The sequence below is a fragment of the Podarcis filfolensis genome, assembly GCF_964270895.1.
Source record: "Podarcis filfolensis genome assembly, chromosome: 5".
NCBI classification, from domain to species: Eukaryota; Metazoa; Chordata; class Lepidosauria; order Squamata; family Lacertidae; genus Podarcis; species Podarcis filfolensis.
In genome coordinates, this window is record NC_139608.1 from 8,902,281 (window position 1) to 8,924,652 (window position 22,372).

The following is a 22,372-nucleotide window of genomic DNA, read 5'->3' on the forward strand; positions in this document are numbered from 1 at the left end:
GTGCTTCCTCTCCTCCACCCTATATTTTCCACATAGGAATGATTTGTTTTCTACGATCATATGTCCCAGAAGTCCCAGAGTTATAAAGCCAGATATAAAAGCTATAAACAAAGCCATGTTTATCTTAAATGTCCAATGGAGGTGTAGGGAAAGCCCAACTTCTAGACTCCGACCTCCCTCATCCCTTACAGGATACGCACCCTCTTTTGGAAAAGTGTTTAGTAGATGGTGACTGCCCTTTTAACCTTCGTAGATGGTGACCCAGAGGGTGGATCCTTAGATGGCGAATACATTGTTCAAAAAGGATCATGTTTTAAAGGCAGTCCTTTTGATATCTGGAGCTGTTATCACGTCCCTTAGATACAGAGAGGTGGTACTTTTAGCTTGGGCTATTTATTCACTCTTAGTCAACCTTACATTATCACTGGAATAAGCCTTCCAGATGATAGTGATCGCCCAATTCCTATCAGCCTTAGCCAATACAGCCAAAGGTTGTGCACAAAGAGAGTTATCCAGTTTTTCGGAGAAGGAAACAGAAAATCCACTTCAATTTTAGTGCAAGGATGGGGAGCCTTGCAGATTTTGCTAGAATATAGCTCTGCTCATTGGTGATGACCATTAGCCATGTTGGTTAGGACTCATGAGAGTTGGAGGCCACGACGACTGGAAGGCCACAGGTTTTCCATCCCTGTTCTAGTGAATGATCGGAGGAGGAGATCCATTTCAATTATGGCACCAACTATCTCTATAGGGCCAAACTCTGTTGAAGCCTAAAATGAGAATACGAACCCTTAGAAATAAGGGACATGATGTTTTCTGAATTGATCACGTTCTTTTCACAGGGTATCCACTAGCTCCTGATCTTTAAAATAGGCCATGGACCTCCTCTCCATGTTCCCACAGCCCGGATAATGGGTTCTGTGATAATGGATTCGGCGTCCCTGTGGAATGCCCTCCTGTCAGATGTCAAAGAAATAAACAACTATATGACATTTAGAAGACATCTTAAGGCAGCCCTGTTTAGGGAAGTTTTTAATGACTTATGTTTTAATGTATTTTTAATCTTTTGTGGGAAGCCGCCCAGAGTGGCTGGGGAAACCCAGCCAGATGGGCTGGGTATAAATAATAAATTATTATTATTATTATATTCTCACAATGGGTTCTGCTGGAATCAGATGAAAAACAGCGTAAATGAATCAGAGATCTTAAGTAATCTGGGATAAATGATGAGGAACTTTGAAATAATCCTTTCTTGCTGTTAACCATGAGACACTCTGAGCATCAGTCTTGGGACAGACAAACATAGTCCTTACAGCCTGCGAAACAGGCATTTGGACACTACTGCTAAAAGGGAATGATTGTCCTAATGGGCCCTTTAAGATATATTTACAAGATTCTAGTGTTGGCTAATGTAAATCTAGTTCCTAATTATGCTTCAAAGACACAGGGACATAATTTGAATTGTATTACAGTATTCCAAGCTGCATGAAACCTTATTTTGAAAGCTACCAAAGGACATCTGTGTTTGTGAACCGGAAAGGATGTTTACCTCATAAAAACAACAAGCTTCTCACTTGTAAAAGCCATTAAACTGTAATTCAGTCCTGACCGTTGTGTTTAGGGCTGCCATACGTTTGGGTTTTCCCAGACCCGTCCGGGTATCGGGCAGCCATTTTGAGTCCGGGCGGATTTTCAGCAAATTGGCAAAACAACAACAACCTCGCATCATTTCATCCCCACCTTTTGCTTTGTCTTTTCCAGGAGTGCCAGCGGAAACTGGACCAAAAACTCTCGCTTGACGCTTATCTCTTGAAGCCAGTCCAGAGAATTACCAAGTACCAGCTGCTGTTGAAGGTATGTCTTCAGCTTGTCTTCAGCTACTCTGCAGCCGGCCCACAGAATCCTATGACTGCTCAACCTTGAAGGGGAGGGGAAAGCTGGTGTTAGATAATGGTACCCGAGAACACTGTGCAGTTCTGCGTGGGATTTTATGATGGACTTAGCACTGGTCACGCTTGCAGGTTTTGTGCATGATGTTGCCCTCGTCAAAATGCTCTTCTGTATTATTTCCCTGCTTAATTTGGATTTACTGCAGATTTGGAACACCTTAAGCATTGCGACCCCACAACTGAGGATTAGCATATAGATTGCGTAGAAAGGCCTGGGATTTGGGGTGTGTGAAAAAGGACTCGTGGCTTTAGAGCAAGAACCCCCAACCTTCGGCCCTCCATATGTTTTGGACTACAATTCCCATCATTCCTGACCACTGGTCCTGTTAGCTAGGGATCATGGGAGTTGTAGGCCAAAACATCTGGAGGGTTGGGGATGCCTGCTTTAGAGGCTGAGCCGAAAGCACTTGCTGAGTAGCTGAAACCACCACTTTTCTTTCTAGCAATGCTATGTCACGGGGTAGCGCTGCTCCTTCTAACAGACTGGTCCTTGCTGACCTTGGGTGGGTGCAAATACTTCCAGGACAGCTATGCCATGTTTGTTGTGAGATAGGGCTGACCTACGCCTGGAATTTCCTGGACATAACCAGGATTCGTCCGTCAGAAATATGTCTGGAATTGTCGAAAATCGTTGAGAATGTCTGGGAAGAGCTCAACAGCTTTTCCAAAAAGTTGCCAATAAGCAGAGACCTGGGTAGTGGATCAGGGGGTCTGCAAAAGTTAGCTAATTGGAAACCATTGCTTTAAACCCTTGTTCATGGCCTTGTTACGGTAAAATCTGGGTGCGAGGCTGCTCTGCCACCCAGCTCGTCGGACTAAGTCCGCGGGTCCCTGCGGAGGAAAATGAGCTCAGCCGGAGACAGGAGCAAGCTGCAGAAGATCCAAGTTTATTGCGCAACAGGTTCAAGGCGAGATTGAACAGCGAGAAAGGGGTGACATAAACTTTTGAAACTTCCCTCCATGCCCCAGAATACAGTGCAAAACACATCCCAGTTACATCATGAATACATTAAGAAGAGGTTGGGTTACACAGATTACATCATGAATACATTAAGAAGAGGTTGGGTTACACAGGATTAACATATGGAGGAGGGAGGGGGGAATATGCAGAGCTGGAGATATGCGCAGATAAGCACATCCTGATGAGAAGACAATGGTCCATGTACTGGCATTGCCTGGAGGAAAGGCTTGGCAGAGTGATTTGACAGGATTAGGGTCTTGACACCTTGCTTGAGGGATTTTGGAGGACAGGGGAGGTGTGGTGGAGTCCTAGAGAAATTGAGCAAATTGGCACGTTGATTTTCTATGAATTTTATAGATTTTAGTCCCTTTTGACATTGACAATTGGAAATAAATTGATATATTGTAGCGAAGAAGAAGGTGAAGAAGACATGCCCCCCCTCCGTATCAGCCTCATCCTGCCTCTGTATTCTCTTCTTCCTTTTCTCTATGGCAGTAAGCTTGCTTGCTCCTGCCTACAGAATTGCAGCAAGGTGAAGCCTTGGTCTCTGATAGCCAAGCTACAGATTACCTAGGGAGGCTGTGAATTGTCTTCAAATACTATACTTTTATCTTTCTTTTTTTAAACAGACTTCTTTTTTGGGCTTTATAAACAGGGATCGTAGAATGAGAAACGATACAAATAAATAGACCACATCTTCTCATGCCATTTGTCTATCACAAAAACAACAAATTTGCAGTAATCTCTACAACATATGGTTCATTATTTGTGGTCATTGTACAAGTTCTTGGTTCGTGGAGTGGTTTAAATAAAAACAATAACAGTAACAAAGGGGAAACAGAACAGAGTTAACATTCAACATTGCATAGCTAAAACACTTAATCCGGAGTCCTTGCGGTTGTGCTTAGATTAAGTATGAGTAAATACTTTTATCTTTTTTAAACAAAGGATTGCTGCTGTGGGAGACGTATCTGTTTGAGCACAGGAATGGCAGTGGGGTTGGGGTATCTTTAGCCATTTCTCTTGGTTCTTCAGCATATACAGAGAGAGAGAAAAAATCAAATTTTCAACAAAAGCATTTGAAACTTTTATTTCCTGCCATCTGTTTGGGAACTAATGTTTGCTCACTAGAATATACAACTGAATCTGAATTTGATTAGTATGCTGAGTAGTGATAAGGAAACCTTCTGCCAATTCATTCCCCACTACTATCTTTTCCCTGTTTATCTATCACAGGGGTTAGCAAGGTTTATCTTGCCTGGGCAGGATCGGTCCGTGGAGATCCCTCCGTGGGTCAGATCATGTGTGAGAGAGAGCCTGCGTTTTTTGGCATCTGCGTCTGCGCAGACGTGGTTTCTGGCGCCGCGCTGTGCTGGTTGAGCGCAGTGCGCAAGCAGGCAGCTCAGTTCAGGGGTGGCTCGTGGGCCAGTCAAACGAGCTCCGTGGGCTGCTTCCGACCCATGGGCCTTAGGTTGCTGACCCCTGATCTATCACAACACGTTTTTATCTTTGTTTTAACTGAGATCTTGTATCTTTTGTTCGGTGGCTTTTGTATATCTGCAAAGCAAATTATTTTAAAATGGAAAAGAAGAACCAGACACATGCACCCAAACTGCTTTTCTACCCATAAGGAAAAAGAGGAGGAAACTTTCCTCTTTTCTTTCTTTCTTTGTTTGGGAGTGCATTTTTCATTAGTTTGTATACATTAGTACTGTCAATTGTTTTAATTTTTTTTATGATGTATTTTGTGTTTTGTGAAACTTTGTGTTTTGAACTGCCCCAAGAGCTATGGGCGTAGGGCAGTATACAAATGAGTAAAATAAATCGTTTCAGCTCATACTACCTTCTAGTTCACCTCCTGAGTGTGAAAGATGTATTTAAGTTAGTCAGAATAATAGAATCGTAGAATTGGAAGGGGACCCTGAGGGCAATCTAGTCCAATCCCCTGCTGCGCAGGAATAAAATAGTTTTAGTACCATTGCGCTACACTAACCAGGTAAGCAGAGTCACTACTTATTTGCTAGCAGTGTGTTTGATATAAAAATATATATTGGTTGTTATGGTGTTCTTTGTTTCATTTCCCCGAAGGCCATTTGTGCCTCTGTAGCGAAGCATGCATTGCAAATACCTTTCCTACTTGGGGTATTGTGGTGCTTATAATATCCCATAGAGCAGAAAGCAGTGGGAAATGTGAGCAAACATAGACTTACTGAGCTGATGGAGGATGAGACGCGAATGTCTTTGTCTTCTCACCTGGCAACGAGCAAATGTGGACTTTTCGTAAACAGGTGAGCACCAGGGTCAGAAAAGGGAGTGGCCTGAACACCAACTTAAAGTGGCATAATAAATTATAGTTTGCTCTCTTGCCCTTGTTGGTGAAATGATATCCTTTGCAGTTCTGATCAGACAGATGAATTTGCCGCAATTTACAGGGGGTGCAGCAATTTCATAAGGTTATAAGAAGGGTGATGCTGGATCAGACTAAGTCTCCCTTTCTGGGGCTTCAGATGCAGCGCTAGCTGTGCCCATTTATCAGACGAGGGTTGGGTCTGTATCCTCAGTAATTTTTCATGGAATATAATGTCAAGTTGGCAGAAGATGGCCCTAACTCAGGTGATCATTTATTTTAGCGTGCATATACCCTCTTGATTGTACCGGCCTGCCAAAATGGCAAGGAGAATCTTAGCACTCATCTGCACCCCTGGATTTCTGATCCAGTGCAGAAACACAAGATTTTCCTCGCCGTTCAAGCTGGAAAATAAAACTTGACAAGCGTCTATACTAAGGTAAATTCCACGGCAGCGAGCGGTTGCTTTGAATGCACTCAACCTTCTGCCACAAATCTGTGCCTAAAGACGTTTCCGTGACGGGAGATGTTAAAGAGGTCTCCCCGGGCATAATCAGTCTGTCTTTTGTATCCATTTCAAAAACAGGAAATGTTGAAATGCAGCAAGAATTCAGAAGGCACAGCTGAACTGGAGGAAGCTCTAGCCACCGTGATTGATATCATCAAGTCGGCAAATGACTCCATGCATCAGATAGCAATTACAGGTTATGAGGTGTGTCTTTTAGCCAACGTAGAGTATCATATTGATCAACGGCTTTCAAACCCTACTGTTCTTTGCAAGCTTGTTGGTTTCCTCCATGACAAGATAAATCTCTAGGGCCCCAAATCAGAGCTGCCTAACCTTTGACTCCAGACCCCAAGATGTTGCTAGACTACAGCTGGTAGCATCCCTGACCACTGATCAGGCTGCCTGGGGCTGATTGGAAGTTGGAGGCAGTGACGGAGGAAGAGGAGAGCATGATCCTGGTGGGGTGCCATCGTGGTTGGCTCCCCCGCGCGCTGGGCACCACGCCCCCGCAGACAGTGTGCCACGCCCCCAGGCGGCATGTCACGCCCCTGTGGGCGGTGCGCCTCACCCCCAGGATGCCCATCACGCCCCTGTGGGCGGCACACCATGCCCCCGGGATGCACGCCAGCTCCGCCCCCACCTGCTCTCCGCCCCCCGGTGCTGGAGCATGAAGCTCCGTCACTGGTTGGAGGGCCACAACATCTGGAGGGCCAACTCTGCCCTACCCTAAATAAGCTTGGAACAGGATATCTGAAATGCCACCTTGTCTCGTACAAACTTTCCCACCCTCCTAGGGCTTCATTAAATGCTCAGCATCCCTGCAACTTTGGGGATCAGGTGGGTGGATACACAGAACATGCCTTTTCTGTCGTCTCATCCAGACCTTGGCATTATTGTTTCAGGATGCTTGCCTGCCTGCCTTCCAGAGGGTGCAAACATGAGAACGGGCCTTTTTTACAGGGGCTCCCCGCTTGTGGAATGCCCTCCTCCAGGAAGTTCGGCTGGCGCTTTCATTATACACCTTTAGGCACCAGCCAAACAGTTCCTCTTTAACCAGGCCTTTGGCTGCTCAACATCCTCCACCCCTTTTAAATGTGCTTGTGGGAGAGGGTTATAGGAGGGGGTTATTGATTTGTTTGTTGCTCTTATTTTTATCATGTATTTGGTGTTTTCATGTTGAATTTTAGTGTTGTGAACCGCCCTGAGATTTTCGGATGAGGGGCAGTATACAAATTTTATAAATAATAACGTAATAATAAAATAAATTTTAAAATTGTCCTTAGAGACCAACTAAGTTTGTTCTGGGTACCAGCTTTTGTGTGCATGCACTTTTTAATAATAATAAAATATTAAGGTATTTCCATTTTAAATAGCACAATTTGATTAAGCCAATCGTTTAATTTTAAGTCATTTGTATGATAGCTCTTTTACCTCTTTGGAAAGCGGACCCCCATCATTATTAAAAAGCTGCCGCCCTTTTGCTTTTTAACCTTTCTACCCAGTACAAGGCCAACCCAACTCAGTATGTTCTTCAAGCTATGCAGTATAAATTCCGTGTTTGTAGGCAGTCGTCTAAGTGCCCCAGGTACTTTGATGTCAGCAGTGTGTCAAATCAGCTCAACATTCCACTTATGCTGGCTGACAAAACAGGAAGTGATTTCCGTCAAAGGGATCATGACCCAGGGGATAATTAGAAAGTGGAACCAATAACCTTTTTTCTTGGTGGTGGGGGTGTGCAGGAACGGAGGAAGGGGGTGCGGTGGGGGCAGACCGCCCTGGGTGTCTTCGCTGAGGGGGGTGACACTTGGCAGTTGTGGGTGGGCAACGCGCCGAATGTCCACCATCAGCGGCTCGTTCCGCCCCCAGCTGCAAAGCGCGTGCACCACTCTGTGTACCTGAGCAGCTATTCCACGCCTGGGAGGGCACCCTCTGTGCCCCACCCCTGCCCCCCTTGGGAGCACGCCTGCCCTGGGCAGCACGGGCATATGCTCTGCCGCTGGGTGTGTGGAGTCTGAATATAAACAACAAAGACTCATGGGGCACCTTAGAGGCTAACAAATGTATTAAGGCATATGTTTTCATGGACTATAGCTATTTAGTCAACTGACTTATATACTAAAGGTTAGTATCTTGTTTCATACAATTCCCCCCTCTCTTCCCTCTTTCATTAGGGAGATGTGCACGAGCTTGGGAAACTGCTCCTGCAAGGCTCCTTCAATGTTTGGACGGACCACAAGAAGGGTCACAACAAAGTGAAAGATTTAGCCAGGTTCAAGCCAATGCAAAGGCACCTCTTTCTCTATGCAAAGATCCTGCTGTTCTGCAAGAAGCGCGAAGAGAATACTGATGGCCACGAGAAGTCTCCTTCATACAGCTTCAAAAATTCTCTAAAGGTAAGTGGTTTGTCATGGTTGAAAACGATGTGGAAATCTGCAAGCCACCAACTGTTTTAAAGTACACATCTGGAATACCACTGGGATATCGGAAGCTGCCTTCTACCTTGGTTATTCTAATGGCATCACTGGCACTGATCAGCAGCAGCTCTTAAGGGTTTCAGACAGGGGTTAATTCCGGGGAGATGGCAGGGACTGAACCTGCAAAGTTCTGCGTGCGAAACAGATGAGCCTACCACTGAGCCTACCAAAATGGCCTGGAATAAACTTGTGCCTACCTGATGCCTGTAGAGAGCTGTAGATGGGAGGAATACTGTTATGTACTGAGATTGGGTCCTAGAACAATAGGCAGGTAGGATCCTAGAATGCAACAACCGATTGGACTGCAGGAGCAGCCCAATCAGGCTCCAGTAGGGAAGCAGAATCAGCCAATTACACAGGACCTATTGTGTAAATAATGTATACAAAGCCAGTGGTTTGGGGGGAAATTCATTCACTGTTCTGACGAGCTGCAATAAAGAGCATGAAATCACTACGCAACTCCAAATATATTTCAAATACCGTCACCTTTTTTGGAGGAGAGTACTGGAGACTTGTAATGGTATTGCGAGATCTGTGTTTATCTACAAATTCAGTAGAAAATAATGGGAAGAGATCCCTGCAGCAGCCAGTGAAACTGCTGGTCCTACATCAGATTCCACAAAGCGAGAGCAAGCCAAGCCGAAACTGGGATTGATCGGGGTAGGGAACCTCTGGCCCTGGTCCCAACTTGACCTGCCTGACTTCATTTGGTATGCTCACCTGTCCCACACCTGACATCATATATGATGCTCCTAACCCGCGGAGAACTCATTTGCACACCCAAGCAGAAAGTAAAATATTGGTAAGAATCAATAGTGCTCCCTCCAGCCCTCTCTCTATAAAGGTGATTGATCAGGACAACCAAACCAATTTATGTGCTGAAACCAGGGTGGAATCTGGATTGAAAAAGACCCAGATACTCAGCTTCATCCAGGCACTACTACATTTGCTCAGACACCATCCTCTCAAATCCCTTATCCTTGTTGTTGTTGTTTAGTCGTTTAGTCATGTCCGACTCTTTGTGACCCCATGGACCAGAGAACACCAGGCACTCCTGTCTTCCACTGCCTCCCGCAGTTTGGTCAGACTCATGTTGGAGCTTCAAGAACACTGTCCAACCATCTCGTCTTCTGTCTTCCCCTTCTCCTTGTGCCCTCCATCTTTCCCAACATCAGGGTCTTTTCCAGGGAGTCTTCTCTTCTCATGAGGTGGCCAAAGTCTTGGAGCCTCAGCTTCAGGATCTGTCCTTCCAGTGAGCACTCAGGGCTGATTTCCTTAAGAATGGATAGGTTTGATCTTCTTGTAGTCCATGGGACTCTCAAGAGTCTCCTTCAGCACCATAATTCAAAAGCATCAATTCTTCGGCCATCAGCCTTCTTTATGGTCCAGCTCTCACTTCCATACATCACTACTGAGAAAACCAGAGCTTTAACTGTACGGACCTTTGTTGGTAAGGTGATGTCTCTGCTTTTTAAGATGCTGTCTAGGTTTGTTATTGATGAGCCCCTTATCCTAAAAAGGGGCATTTGCAACCTATTACCTCTGTGTCCCGAGAGGGCTTTTTCTGGAGGGGATGTGCTCCATTCCCTCTCAGAATGCAGCATTCATCCCTCCAGCCAACCCCACTATGCAAGCCAAGATGTGCAGGGGTTGGCAAGGTCTGGTCTGCTGAACCCTGCAAATATTCTGTCCACATCAGCAGGCTATACGAGAACTCAGACTGATCCCACAAGATGTAACTAAACAGAACTCTAGGGATAGTGCCAGGATTTGCATTAACTGCAGTGTCATTCATGCCAACCAAGTCAGTGAAACTTTCTTTGCCTCGGGGCAAAAGAAAAGTGCTCAGACATGGCACTTTAAATCATGGGTGTGAGTCTAGGAATGCTGCACAAAAAAGTCTTTTACTTCAGCTCTAGTAATAGGGCACCCAGCTTGTGGGTGTGTGTGCAGGGCAAGGTGCCTGGCATAGACACCTCTGTCCTTCAACACCTTGCCATTCCTTTCCGCCTCCCAGTATCTGACACCTGAGGCAGCTTTCTCACCCTGCCAAACAGTAGGACCAGTCCAGGGAGGGTCAGTAAAGCCTTTGAGCTCCAGTGCTACTGAAGCCATACCTCTTTATACGCGGGTGGCGCTGTGGACTAAACCACAGAGCCTAGGGCTTACCAATCAGAAGGCAGGCGGTTCGAATCCCTGCAACGGGGTGAGCTCACGTTGCTCGGTCCCTGCTCCTGCCAACCTAGTAGTTCGAAAGCATGTCAAAGTGCAAATAGATAAATAGGTACCACTCCGGTGGGAAGGTAAACGGTGTTTCCATGCGCTGCTCTGGTCTGCCAGAAGCGGCTTAGTCATGCTGGCCACATGACCTGGAAGCTGTACGCCGGCTCCCTTGGCCAATAAAGCGAGATGAGCGCCGCAACCCCAGAGTCGTCCGCGACTGGACCTAACAGTCAGGGGTCCCTTTACCTTTTTACGTCTTTAGAATCCACCCTTTTATGATTATAAAGTGTTTAAAACTGTTTTAAATGTTGTGTTTTAATTGCTGTAACCCACCCAAGAGCTTAGATTGAAGGGCGGGTAATACAGTCAGTTAAAACAATAGCAACGGTGACAACTAAATTTGTCTTGCAAACTCTACATAGTCAAGGAGGATAATTCTGCATCTTTCTTATTTTAGAACTGATTTTAGCATTGCATTTCCACGCTTGCCTTTGGGTTGCTGTGTTGTTGTTTTTATCGGAGTGAGGGAAACTGTACAACTTCTGCCTTCACATGAAAGGAAAAGGGGGATTGTACACTGTAAACAAGCAATTTCAGCTTTGTTTTCGCTGGTGCTTGTAGCATTTCAGTGTCACTTCTTGTGTAAGACTTTTGGTAATACAGCAGGCTCTGCCTGCTTTTGAAGTATTTTCTTGGCCCCAGGAGAAAAAATCCAGTTTCATAAACAGTCTGACCTGCTAAGCTAAGATTTGAGGCATATTCCACCATGCACTTGCCTGTGATCAGACCTTTTGTAGATTCCCATCGTTCAACCCGGACACTGAGGTCCAGCGCCGAGGGCCTTCTGGCAGTTCCCTCACTGCGAGAAGTGAGGTTACAGGGAACCAGGCAGAGGACCTTCTTGGTAATGGCTCCTGCCCTGTGGAACGTCCTCTCATCAGATGTCAAAGAAATAAACAACTGACATTTAGTAGACATCTGAAGGCAGCCCTGTTTAGGGAAGTTTTTAATGATGGATGTTTTAATGTATTTTTAATCTTTTGTTGGAAGCCGCCAAGAGTGGCTAGGAAAACCCAGCTAGATGGGTGGGGTATAAATAATAAATTATTGTATTATGATGATTTAGATTTATATAGATGATTTAGATTTATATACCACATTTATCTTCCAATGAGATCAAGATGGTGCACATGGTTCTCTTCCTCCCCATTTCATCCTTACAACAGTTTATATATAAACTGAGGCAATGATACATGGTCTCTGTGCGAGTGGGCTTGGTTATCGTGGAGTCGACAGGCCAGGCACATTCATTGAATTATAGAGCTGGAAGGGATCATGAGGTTCTGTCTAGTCCAGCCAGTGTGGTGTAGTGGTTAAGAGCGGTGGACTCGTAATCTGGTGAACCGGGTTCGCGTCTCCGCTCCTCCACATGCAGCTGCTGGGTGACCTTGGGCGAGTCACACTTCTCTGAAGTCTCTCAGCCCCACTCACCTCACAGAGTGTTTGTTGTGGGGGAGGAAGGGAAAGGAGAATGTTAGCCACTTTGAGACTCCTTCGGGTAGTGATAAAGTGGGATATTAAATCCAAACTCTTCTCTTCTTCTTCTTCTTCCCCTACAGTGCAGGAATCTCTTTGCCCAACCCATGACCCTGAGATTAGAGTCTCCTGCTCTACCAACTGAGCTATCCTATTTGCGCTCTTACCTTGTCTTTTTATCTTGTGAACTGCCCCGAGATCTTGTGATGAAGGGCAGTATATAAATCTAAACAACAACAACAACAACAACAACAACAACAAATGCATGTTGTACTGATTTCATGTGCTCTGTTACATGAACTAAAAAGGGTTAGGGAAGGCAATATCATTCTATATTGCGGAGGCAAAATATCGCGTTCTACATTCAAGGTTCTCTTTTCAACAGATGAGCACGGTTGGTATTACTGAAAATGTCAAAGGCGATAACAAGAAATTTGAGATCTGGTACAACGGCAGAGAAGAAGTCTATATTATTCAGGTACTGTAAGCCATGCTTTTTCTTATCTCCACCTGCCTTTCCTCTAATCTACTCCCAGGTATTATTAATTCCACCGGTGTGATAGTTGGGCAGGTGTGGAGATGACAGAGGGAGTGAAAGAGAACCTGCTGGGAGTCACACATGGCTCCCAAGACATAAGACAAGTCTCAAAAGAGCGTGAGCCGAGCTGTTCCTAGCTGAGATCTCCACAGCTGCAAATTCACTAGACAGTGTTAAGTAAGCCACTATTCGCTTAGGGTTAAATGGCACATTCCATCCCCACCATACGCCTTTTAATTTATTTACTTATTTATTATTGCATTTATATCCCACCTGTCCTCCGAGGAGCTAAAGGTGGCGAACACAGCTCTCCTTATCATCACAACAACCTGCGAGGTAGCTAGGCCAGACTGAGAGACAGTTGCTGTCCCAGGATATCTCAGGGAACTTCAAGGCTGTGGACTCTTGTCTCCTAGGGCTCAGTCCAGCTTCCCCCTCACAAATTCTCCCCGCTCCACACACCAGTTGCCTTGCTCCTAGCTGTCTGTGATGGAACATGCTCATTTACCCCATGCTTCAGGTAGGCTTAAAAAAAAACATTCCCCAGGTGCCCGAATATTCATCCAGCCGGATTTTCATCCAGCACATTTTCTTTTTTAAAAAAACAGCAACACACAATATTCTCCTTCCTCACTGAAACACTGCTCCAAGCCAAAAGACGGGTGGGGTTAGCTTCACCACCGAACCTTTTGCCTACAGAAATCATTTTTTGAGGACGGATGTCATCAACAGAAAGGGAAGGAATCGTATATCTGTGGGTGCAGATTTCCTGGTGGAGGAATACTCTCTTGATCTGAAAGAGGGCATATGGCAGCGCAGATGAATTCACATGAACTATTCAAGGCTATTCAAGGTGACTGCCTGGATCACTTGTGATTTACATCTGTCCTTTTATTCCTCCCCTAGGCTGCTTCCGTGGAGCTGAAGAACACCTGGGTTTCTGAGATTAGAAAGGTCCTGACGGGACAGCTGGAAGCTTGCAGAGGTAGGGCACTGCGGAGAGAATGGTTTGATATGTGTGCGTCACAGCTGTGTTCCCTATCCCTCCCTTTTCCAAGGGCTTAATATTTCCCAAACTGCCTGTCACAATTGTTCATGCAATGAACAATAAATTAATTGTATTTTTATAGGTCCTTTTGAGCTCACAGATCCACCCATTGCTGTGCCTGCCCACTCTGTCTCTGTCTGAGTCACTGTTCTGGCCTTGCCGTCACCTAATCAGGCTCCTTGGGGAGGTTTGTTTTGCTGCAGCTCTGCCTTGATCAGCTCATTTAATCTCTCCTGAATTTCCATCAATCTCAACTCATAGTTTTGCCTGGTGGGGCTGATGGGAGTTGTAGTCCGAAATGTCTGGAGGGCACCAAAGTTGGCGCAGGCTGGGTTAAAGCTGTGTGCTGGATGCTTCCTAGGAACGACACAGCTCTGGCACTTGCTGTTGACATTATTGACACTTTCTGCATTTATACCATCATGAATGTGTACACACTATGCATTTGAATCCTATGGCCTCCCCCTAAGAATCCTGGGAACTGTAGTAAACCCCTCAGAGAGCTACAATTCCCAGCACCCTTAACAAAAATACTGTTCTCAGGATTCTTTGGGAGAAGCAATAACGCTTCTCACGTATGGTGTGTTTGGTATTACTGAAAATGCCAAAGGCGGTAACAAGAAATTTGAGATCTGGTACAACGGCAGAGAAGAAGTCTATATTATTCAGGTACTGTAAGCCATGCTTTTTCTTATCTCCACCTGCCTTTCCTCTAATCTACTCCCAGATATTATTAATTCCACTGGTTGGTCCTCAGCTATCAAAAGAGGAGGAAACATTGACATTGTGGAAGGGGCTGTAGGCGGGCTTTCTTGCAGAGCATTCCAACTGTGCTTTGCTCCTGAGAAACTATTTTACAGTGGGTGGGAGGGGAAGCACGTGAGGACAAAGTGCTTCCTGTCCCTCTCTTCTTGCGACAAATCACTCAACTGACATTGAGCTGGGTGACGTTGGAGGATATCTCTGCCAGATACAACTCATATGCCTGGAAGACAGCATCCCTGTCCTTCAGGTACACCTGTCTCCTTCATCACTGGATTTCTATCCAGGGTGTAACATTCAAATCCTGCCTATGTGCGTAAAATCTGGTGCACAGAGATCTAGTTCACACAGTCATGAATGGAATCCAGCAATTGGCCACATGATCTGGGCCTACGCATATTGCGTTTTACATGCGTAGGTAATATGAACTGTAACCTGCATTCGGCGTCTGAAGATGCCACAGGCAAGAGAGGCATGCTCACAGACGAAAAAAGGAAGAGGTTATTCGCACATCGCATATTAAAACTATGTGATTCACACCATTTTGGTAGCCGCCAACAAAGGATGGCTTTAAAAGTGAGTTAGACAGATTCACGGTCTTCAGCGGCGACTCGCCGTGATGGCTGTGCCTTTGCTGTAATTGTTGCATGTTGTATTCTCTAATGCAAACGAAGATATATCTCAGTGCAGCCATGTTAAGCGGTTTGAAGATGAAAGTGAATAAAAACAATGTTCCAAGAAACTTCAAACCTGCACAAGCGGGCAAACAGGAAGGGGGGATTAAAAATACATTAAAGCATTGGTCATTAAAAACTTCCCTAAACAGGGTTGCCTTCAGATGTCTTCTAAAAGTCAGGTAGTTGTTTATTTCCTTGACATCTGATGGGAGGGTGGGCACCACTACCGAGAAGGCCCTCTGCCTGGTTCCCTGTAACTTGGCTTCTCGCAGTGAAGGAACAGCCAGAAGGCCCTCAGCGCTGGACCTCAGTGTCCAAGCTGAACAATGGGGGTGGAGATACTACTTCAGGTATACTGGGCCGAGGCCATTTAGGGCTTTCAAGGTCAGCACCAACACTTGAATTGTGCTCGGAAACGTACTGGGAGCCAATGTAGGTGTAATGGCATTAGGGGTTGCTTGTGCGTAAGTTACCGCCGCTCTGGGCTAGGTTGCCTGGTTAAACCGTTTCTCGCTGGATAGCCATCCACTCCGTGGCTGTTCAGTCGCTGGCAGAATCCGTCAGTGGGCGTTTCTTGAACTTCTTCCAGCAAAGAAGTTCTTTGACGCCAAGTCTACGCCTACTTTCCCCTGCGCGGAAGTCTTCTGCGCAGGGTGGGTGTGGGTAGCGGAGGACCTGTGCTCTCCCCGCTGGTCTCCAGCGAAGAGTCCTGGAGCCCTCTCTCCGATTCCCCCCTCCGCCCCCCTTTATCCCTGGTGTTACGCTGATTTCCTTCCCCAGCTGATGAGTCCCCTCTCTCCCTGCTTGGCCCTTCTCTGGCATCGCTTGGGAGACCTGCCTCCACTTCTGGCTCCGATGTCAGTTCCCTGACAGTAGGTCTTTCAAGATCAGTGTTATGTGGTCTCGGCGGCTGCCCCCAGTCACCAGTCTAGCTGCCGCATTCTGGATTAGTTGTAGTTTCCGGGTCACCTTCAAAGGTAGCCCCACATAGAGTGCATTGCAGTAGTCCAAGTGGGAGATAACCAGAGCATGCACCACTCTAGCAAGACAGTCCAGCAAGTTGCTTTTCATTTGGCAGATGGAGGGCACCGTCCCCTGCCCTTCTGCACCCACCACCTGAGGCACATGGCCCAATGAGGTTCATGATTCATCTGGCCCTGTTAGCTCAAGAACCTGGGCATGGTGTTCATATCTGCCTGGTTCACGCATACTACTAAAACTGCGGGTTATTGTTAAGTGTGAACCCTGCCCAATAGCTTAACTAAGGTTTCTTTACTGTCTGGTGATCTGAAGCCATGGGTTGTTTCTGGCTTAGAAACCTTGGTTTGTTTTAACCATGGTTTGATGTTGCATGTGAACACAGCAACCTTCATTAACCATGGTTTGCTTGGTCACCTGGCCATGAACTTAGACTGGCTGGAAGACAAACTTTGGAAAGCCATGCTATGATTGATTTGATTGCCTCTGGGGCAAGTCATAGTTAACTTGTAGTATGTGTGATCTAGGTCACACTCTTTCTGCTTGTGCACAACAAATCACATAGGGCGGCACTTAATAATATTTTTTATTATTTATACCCTGCTCATCTGGCTGGTTTCCCCCCAGCCGCTCTGGGCGGCTTCCAGCACATATAAAATCATAGGAAAGCACATTTAAAACTTCCCGATACAGGGCTGCCTTCAGATGTCTTCTAAAAGTTGTGTATTTCCTTATCTCCTTGACATCTGATGGGAGGGCGTTCCACAGGGAGGGTACCGCTCAGAGTGAACTTATTAAAATTAATAGACCTAACTTAGTCATGGTCATTAATTTCAGTGGGTCTATGCTGAGTAAAACTTCGTTGAAAGCTGCACAAATCCAACCTTTCCTTGTTTTCTTTAACAGAGGCAAGCCAACTACACCAAAGAATCACCGAGAGTGTGTATCATGCACCCATGAATTCATTCAGCTCCTCCAGGTAATTGCTGTCTAGTATGCTATTTTATAGTACAGTGGTACCTCGGGTTACATACGCTTCAGGTTACATACGCTTCAGGTTACAGACTCCGCTAACCCAGAAATAGTACCTCGGGTTAAGAACTTTGCTTCAGGATGAGAACAGAAATCGCACAGCAGGAGGCCCCATTAGCTAAAGTGGTGCTTCAGGTTAAGAACAGTTTCAGGTTAAGAACGGACCTCCAGAAAGAATTAAGTACTTAACCCAAAGTACCACTGTATGCTGTTTCATTTTTGAAAGCACATGGGTGCCATACAATCCACCTTCACTGCAGAGCATACCAGTTATACATGCATACATATATAATTTTAGGGTGGCGCTGTGGTCTAAACCACCGAGCCTAGGACTTGCCGATCAGAAGGTTGGCGGTTCGAATCCCTGCGACGGGGTGAGCTCCCGTTGCTCGGTCCCTGCTCCTGCCCACCTAGCAGTTTGAAAGCACATCAAAGTGCAAGTAGATAAATAGGTACCGCTCCCTCGGCCAGTAAAGTGAGATGAGCGCCACAACCCCAGAGTCGTTCACGACTGGAGTTAACGGTCAGGGGTTCTTTACCTTTACCTTTTTATGCCACCTTTCTACAGTTCAAACCATTCTCAAGGCTGCTTACAACATGGGGGAGGATGCTTATTGATTTGTTGTTGTTCATATTATGTATTTTGTGGTTTTATATTGTATTTTAATGTTTTGGACCACCCTGAGATCTACAGATGAAGGGCCGTATACAAATTTAATAACAAATACATAAATATTTAAATGCATAAATAAAAAAATACGGAACTGCAATGTGACAAAAAGTCATGCCGTAATAATAATAATAATAATAATAATAATAATAATAATAATAATAATAGAAGATATAAATACATAAATAAATAGTACAGAAACTGAACAATTTTCACATAAATCACAAGATCTGAAATACAGATACAAAAAACCACCACCAGCAGCCGCAGCAGCAGCCGCAACTCTCCCCGCAACAAGACCCAAACCTAAGCATCTTTAGCAACAGCCTCAGGTTTTGTAGGTGGAGTCAGTCGGGGCTCCTTCCTCCTGAGCCAAGTGGAACAAGACCTGCAAGGCAAGGAGCAGCTCTTCCAGGACTCACAGCCAAGATATAACCAGAACAACAGGAGAATAGCACCTTGGGTGGGGCCGCTTTGCATCTCAAATTACTTCACACCTAGAGGCTCCTGCAATATACTGAAAACCAGGAAGTCTGATTAAATTGATTAGCAGCCTGGTGTGCTGTGGGAGCCTGTTGCCACCTCCTCGTCCTGCTTGCTCAATCCTATCTGCCCACTATTGCTAAACTGTTCCTCACACAGTGCAGGCACCTTTCCTCTGCTGCCTCTGGTGTTCCCTGCTAATTGCTCCATATATTCTGGAGTCGTTGCCTGATTCCTCCCTTCTTTGCTCATGTACAGTGGTACCTTGGTTTACGAACTTAATCCGTTCCGGAAGTCCGTTCTTAAACCAAAGCGTTCTTAAACCAAGCTCTGCTTTCCCATAGCAGCGAGGGATTCAATTTACAAATGGAACACACTCAACAGGAAACGGAACATGTTCTGCTTCCAAGGCAAAGTTCAAAGACCAAAACACATACTTCCAGCTTTGCAGCGTTCTTAATCCAAGTTGTTCATAAACCAAGCTGTTCTTAAACCAAGGTACCACTGTATCTGCTAGGGGCTCTTTCAGAACGCCACCTATCTCAGTCTCCACTTGCTGCCCCTTTCCCCAGTAGTCACTTCTGTTAGATCCCAGTTAGATGCTGGTGGCGCGCTCGGTGGCTGTGCTGGAGCAGCTGGAGGGCAAGCTGCGTGCCCCTGCCCAGCGTTCTGCCTGCCGACCTGGCCTCGGACGATGGGCAGCAGCACGTCGTGCACGCCACCTGGGAGCTCCGCGGGGACGGGCCGATGGAGCGGCTGCTGCTTGTCAACAATGCCGGTGAGCGGGTGGTGCCGAGCCCCGCTCCTGAGCGCGAGCAGAGTGCATTCCTCCTCCAGGTCTGGAGACAGCTGAGGGACCGGCTTGCAGGGCAGCTTCCGGCAGGGGCTGCTCTGCTTCCTTAGAAAGGCCAGATCTCCTCGGAAAGGGCTAAGGCAGGGCTTTAGGAGGATATACCACTAGGGATCAAACCTATCCATTCTGAAGGAAATCAGCCCTGAGTGCTCACTGGAAGGACAGATCCTGAAGCTAAGGCTCCAATACTTTGGCCACCTCACGAGAAGAGAAGACTCCCTGGAAAAGACCCTGATGTTGGGAAAGATGGGGGGCACAAGGAGAAGGGGACGACAGAGGACGAGATGGTTGGACAGTGTTCTCGAAGCTACCAGCATGAGCTTGACCAAACTGTGGGAGGCAGTGGAAGACAGGTGTTATGTACTGAAGTTCTCACCCTGGGCCAGCAGGGGGATACTGTAGATAGTTCAGGTCCACATATGCAAATAAGGGATCGAAAGTGATGTTCAGCTTGCGTCGCGTAGGCAAGTCGGTTTGTCCAATCGTGGTTCCAGACGGGCAGTGGCAGTTGGTGAGAGTGAAACAGCTTTCCTTGGCGGACTGGAGTGAAGACTTGGAATTGCGAGTCGGTGAAGGGGGGGTGTCAGATGGAGCCGATCGACAGACCTTAGCGATGTGGCCCCTTCTGGAACACTTCCAACAGATGGCGTCTCTGAATCGACACTTGGCACGGGAATGGTTGCCTCCACAGCCGGCACATTCCGGTTGGCCCTTGGACTTCTGTTGGAACTTCCTGCGCTCCCGCTTTGTCTGGTGCACGTCGTCTTCACTGGAGGATGCCTAATCACTGCTCGCCTCTTCATGATGCACTGGAACTGGCTTCCTAGCAAGACACGGGCTGCTGGCCTTGCGGATCTCCTGGGCGGAGCGTTCAGCAGCTTCTGAGGCCACGGCCTCCTCAATGGCTTTATGCAGTGTGAGGTTCTGGCTTGGCGAGGAGACACCGTTGCAGACGGATGTCCCGGACCCCACAGACGATTCGATCCATCAGGGCATCGTCTAAGTCTCGGATATCACAGTGCATTGCAGCCTGTCAGAGGGCAGCAGTGTAGTTGTTAATTGACTCCCCCTCTGCCTGGCCGGTGGTAGAATGCATGGCGGGCAGCAATCTTGGACGGCTTTGGCACGTAGTGGTTGCGGAGCTTCTCTTGAATCAGGAGTGCCTGGTGTGCACTGGTCCATGGGGTCACGAAGAGTCGGACACGACTAAACGACTAAACAACAACAACAACACTAGGGACATAAGCCACACATTAATAAATCTTTCTCCCAAGATCTGACAAAAGCTGCATCCTACAGATTTCTCTCCCTCTCCCTCTCCCCCTCCCCTTTCCCACCCACTTCTCCCTTTAATAGCTAAAACTTGGCATCTGCTATTTATAGGTTTTTTTGCCCCAGTGCATCAGCTTGAAGCTGCCAGGTACTTGGAGGTAAATTTCGCTGTGTGCGTTTGTAAATTTATTTGGAAAGATAAAGTGTAATCAGTGGATGGTGGGATTTTTTGGGGGAGGGGTGAAGGGATTTTCTTCCTTCCTTCCGGGAAAGAGATTTATTTGAACCAGGAGAAAGCCAGACGCCAGATCGTATTCTCCTCCCCTCCTCACACTTCAAAAATTTTAATTTTGATGGGTTTGTTCTCTTCCGATCCCCACCCCCTTTCCCTCCCCAGTTGCTCTGATATACTCATAAGACCACTGTGCATTTTAAGGAATCTATATTTTTTTAATCCTGATTATATTTTAGGTAAATCACATAGAGATTTATTTTGTATATAATTGTTTACAGATCTCTTTTTTACATCAAGACGTGTATTAATTATATAGATAAATATAAATGATATAGATATATTCCATGCACGTGGGCACCCAGGGAGCATATGACCAACTAGGTGCAGTAGTAATAAGTTCATATACAATCCTGACACACCATCTCAGAAATGTACAGGTCTGAAGAGGTGTTTAAATGTACGCCATTCCTCTGAAATCATGCTCTTTGGGACCATATGATGTCTGGCACCAGCCGTTTTATTGCTGCCATAAATTCTAACTGGGTAACATCTCTTCAGGGAAAGTGTCCTCGGGTTAGCAAGTTGGAAGAGCAATAAAGTAAAATAAGAAGTAATCCCAGTTTGCTTGGACTTTGAATATATATTTATTTTGGCGGTGGTGTTTGCAAAGAAACTGAGGCAGGGAAATAGCATAATAATAATAATAAATTTTATTTATATCCCGCCCTCCCCAGCCGAAGCCGGGCTCAGGGCAGCTAACAACAATAAAATAATACAACATTCTAAAATCATTTCATTATAAAATTAATTCAAATCAAATTGATGGCAACCATTGGGCCAGAGTTCTGTGAAGATTGCCAAAGGAGGGAGTCAGGCTGTGCTCTGGCCAAAGGCTTGGTGAAACAGCTCTGTCTTGCAGGCCCTGCAGAAAGATGTCAAGTCCCGCAGAGCCCTAGTCTCTTGTGACAGAGCGTTCCACCAGATCGGAGCCACAGCCGAAAAAGCCCTGGCTCTGGTTGAGGCCAGCTTAACCTCTTTGTGGCCCGGGACCTTCAAGATGTTTTTGTTTGAAGACCGTAAATTCCTCTGTGGGACATACCAGAAGAGGTAGTCCTGTAGGTACGAGGGTCCTAGGCCGTATAGGGCTTTAAAGGTTAAAACCAGCACCTTAAACCTGATCCTGTACTCCACCGGGAGCCAGTGCAGCTGGTATAGCACTGGGTGAATGTGATCTCGCAGCGAGGACCCTGTAAGGAGTCTCGCCGCGGCATTCTGCACCCGCTGGAGTTTCTGGGTCAGTCTCAAGGGCAGCCCCACGTAGAGCGAGTTACAATAATCCAGTCTGGAGGTGACCGTCGCATGGATCACAGTGGCTAGGTCAGGGCGAGAGAGGTAAGGAGCCAGTTGCTTAGCTTGGTGGAGATGAAAAAATGCCGCCTTTGTTATGGCTGCAATCTGCGCCTCCATGGAAAGGGAGGTGTCGAAGATTACACCCAAACTCTTAACGGATGTAAGGAAACATATGTAAGGAAACAGTTGGTCAGGGTGGCTCAGAGGCAAAGGGTGGAACCAAAGACCAAAGTGGCCAAGGCAACCCCCGCAGGGGGTTGGACTAGATGACCCCCGGGATCCCTTCCAACTCTACAATCCCATGATTCAAAGTTGGGGTTAACTTCTTATTAGCAAAAGCAGGATCTGCACAGGAGCATTGGGCCTGATGAACACAGCAACTCATCTCTGGCAGGCAGGGCCATTTTAAGCATATCCTGCGCCGTGGTGCAAAGATCACTCCCCCTGTTTCCCAGAGTTGTTGACCTTTTCCCAAG

The 22,372-nt window shown here is 46.4% G+C and overlaps 1 protein-coding gene across 10 annotated transcripts in view; it reads left to right on the plus strand.

Moving 5' to 3' along the window:
- The window catches only part of MCF2L2 (MCF.2 cell line derived transforming sequence-like 2), a 227,602-nt gene that overhangs the window by 173,249 nt on the left and 31,981 nt on the right, over nt 1–22,372 (plus strand). For all 10 annotated transcript variants that reach the window (XM_083612712.1, XM_083612717.1, XM_083612719.1 and 7 more), the window contains 6 exons: nt 1,762–1,854; nt 5,844–5,969; nt 7,937–8,158; nt 12,384–12,476; nt 13,443–13,521; nt 16,908–16,980. In XM_083612712.1, coding sequence (XP_083468838.1) covers nt 1,762–1,854; nt 5,844–5,969; nt 7,937–8,158; nt 12,384–12,476; nt 13,443–13,521; nt 16,908–16,980 — 686 coding nt within the window. The remainder of the gene's footprint in view (nt 1–1,761; nt 1,855–5,843; nt 5,970–7,936; nt 8,159–12,383; nt 12,477–13,442; nt 13,522–16,907; nt 16,981–22,372) is intronic.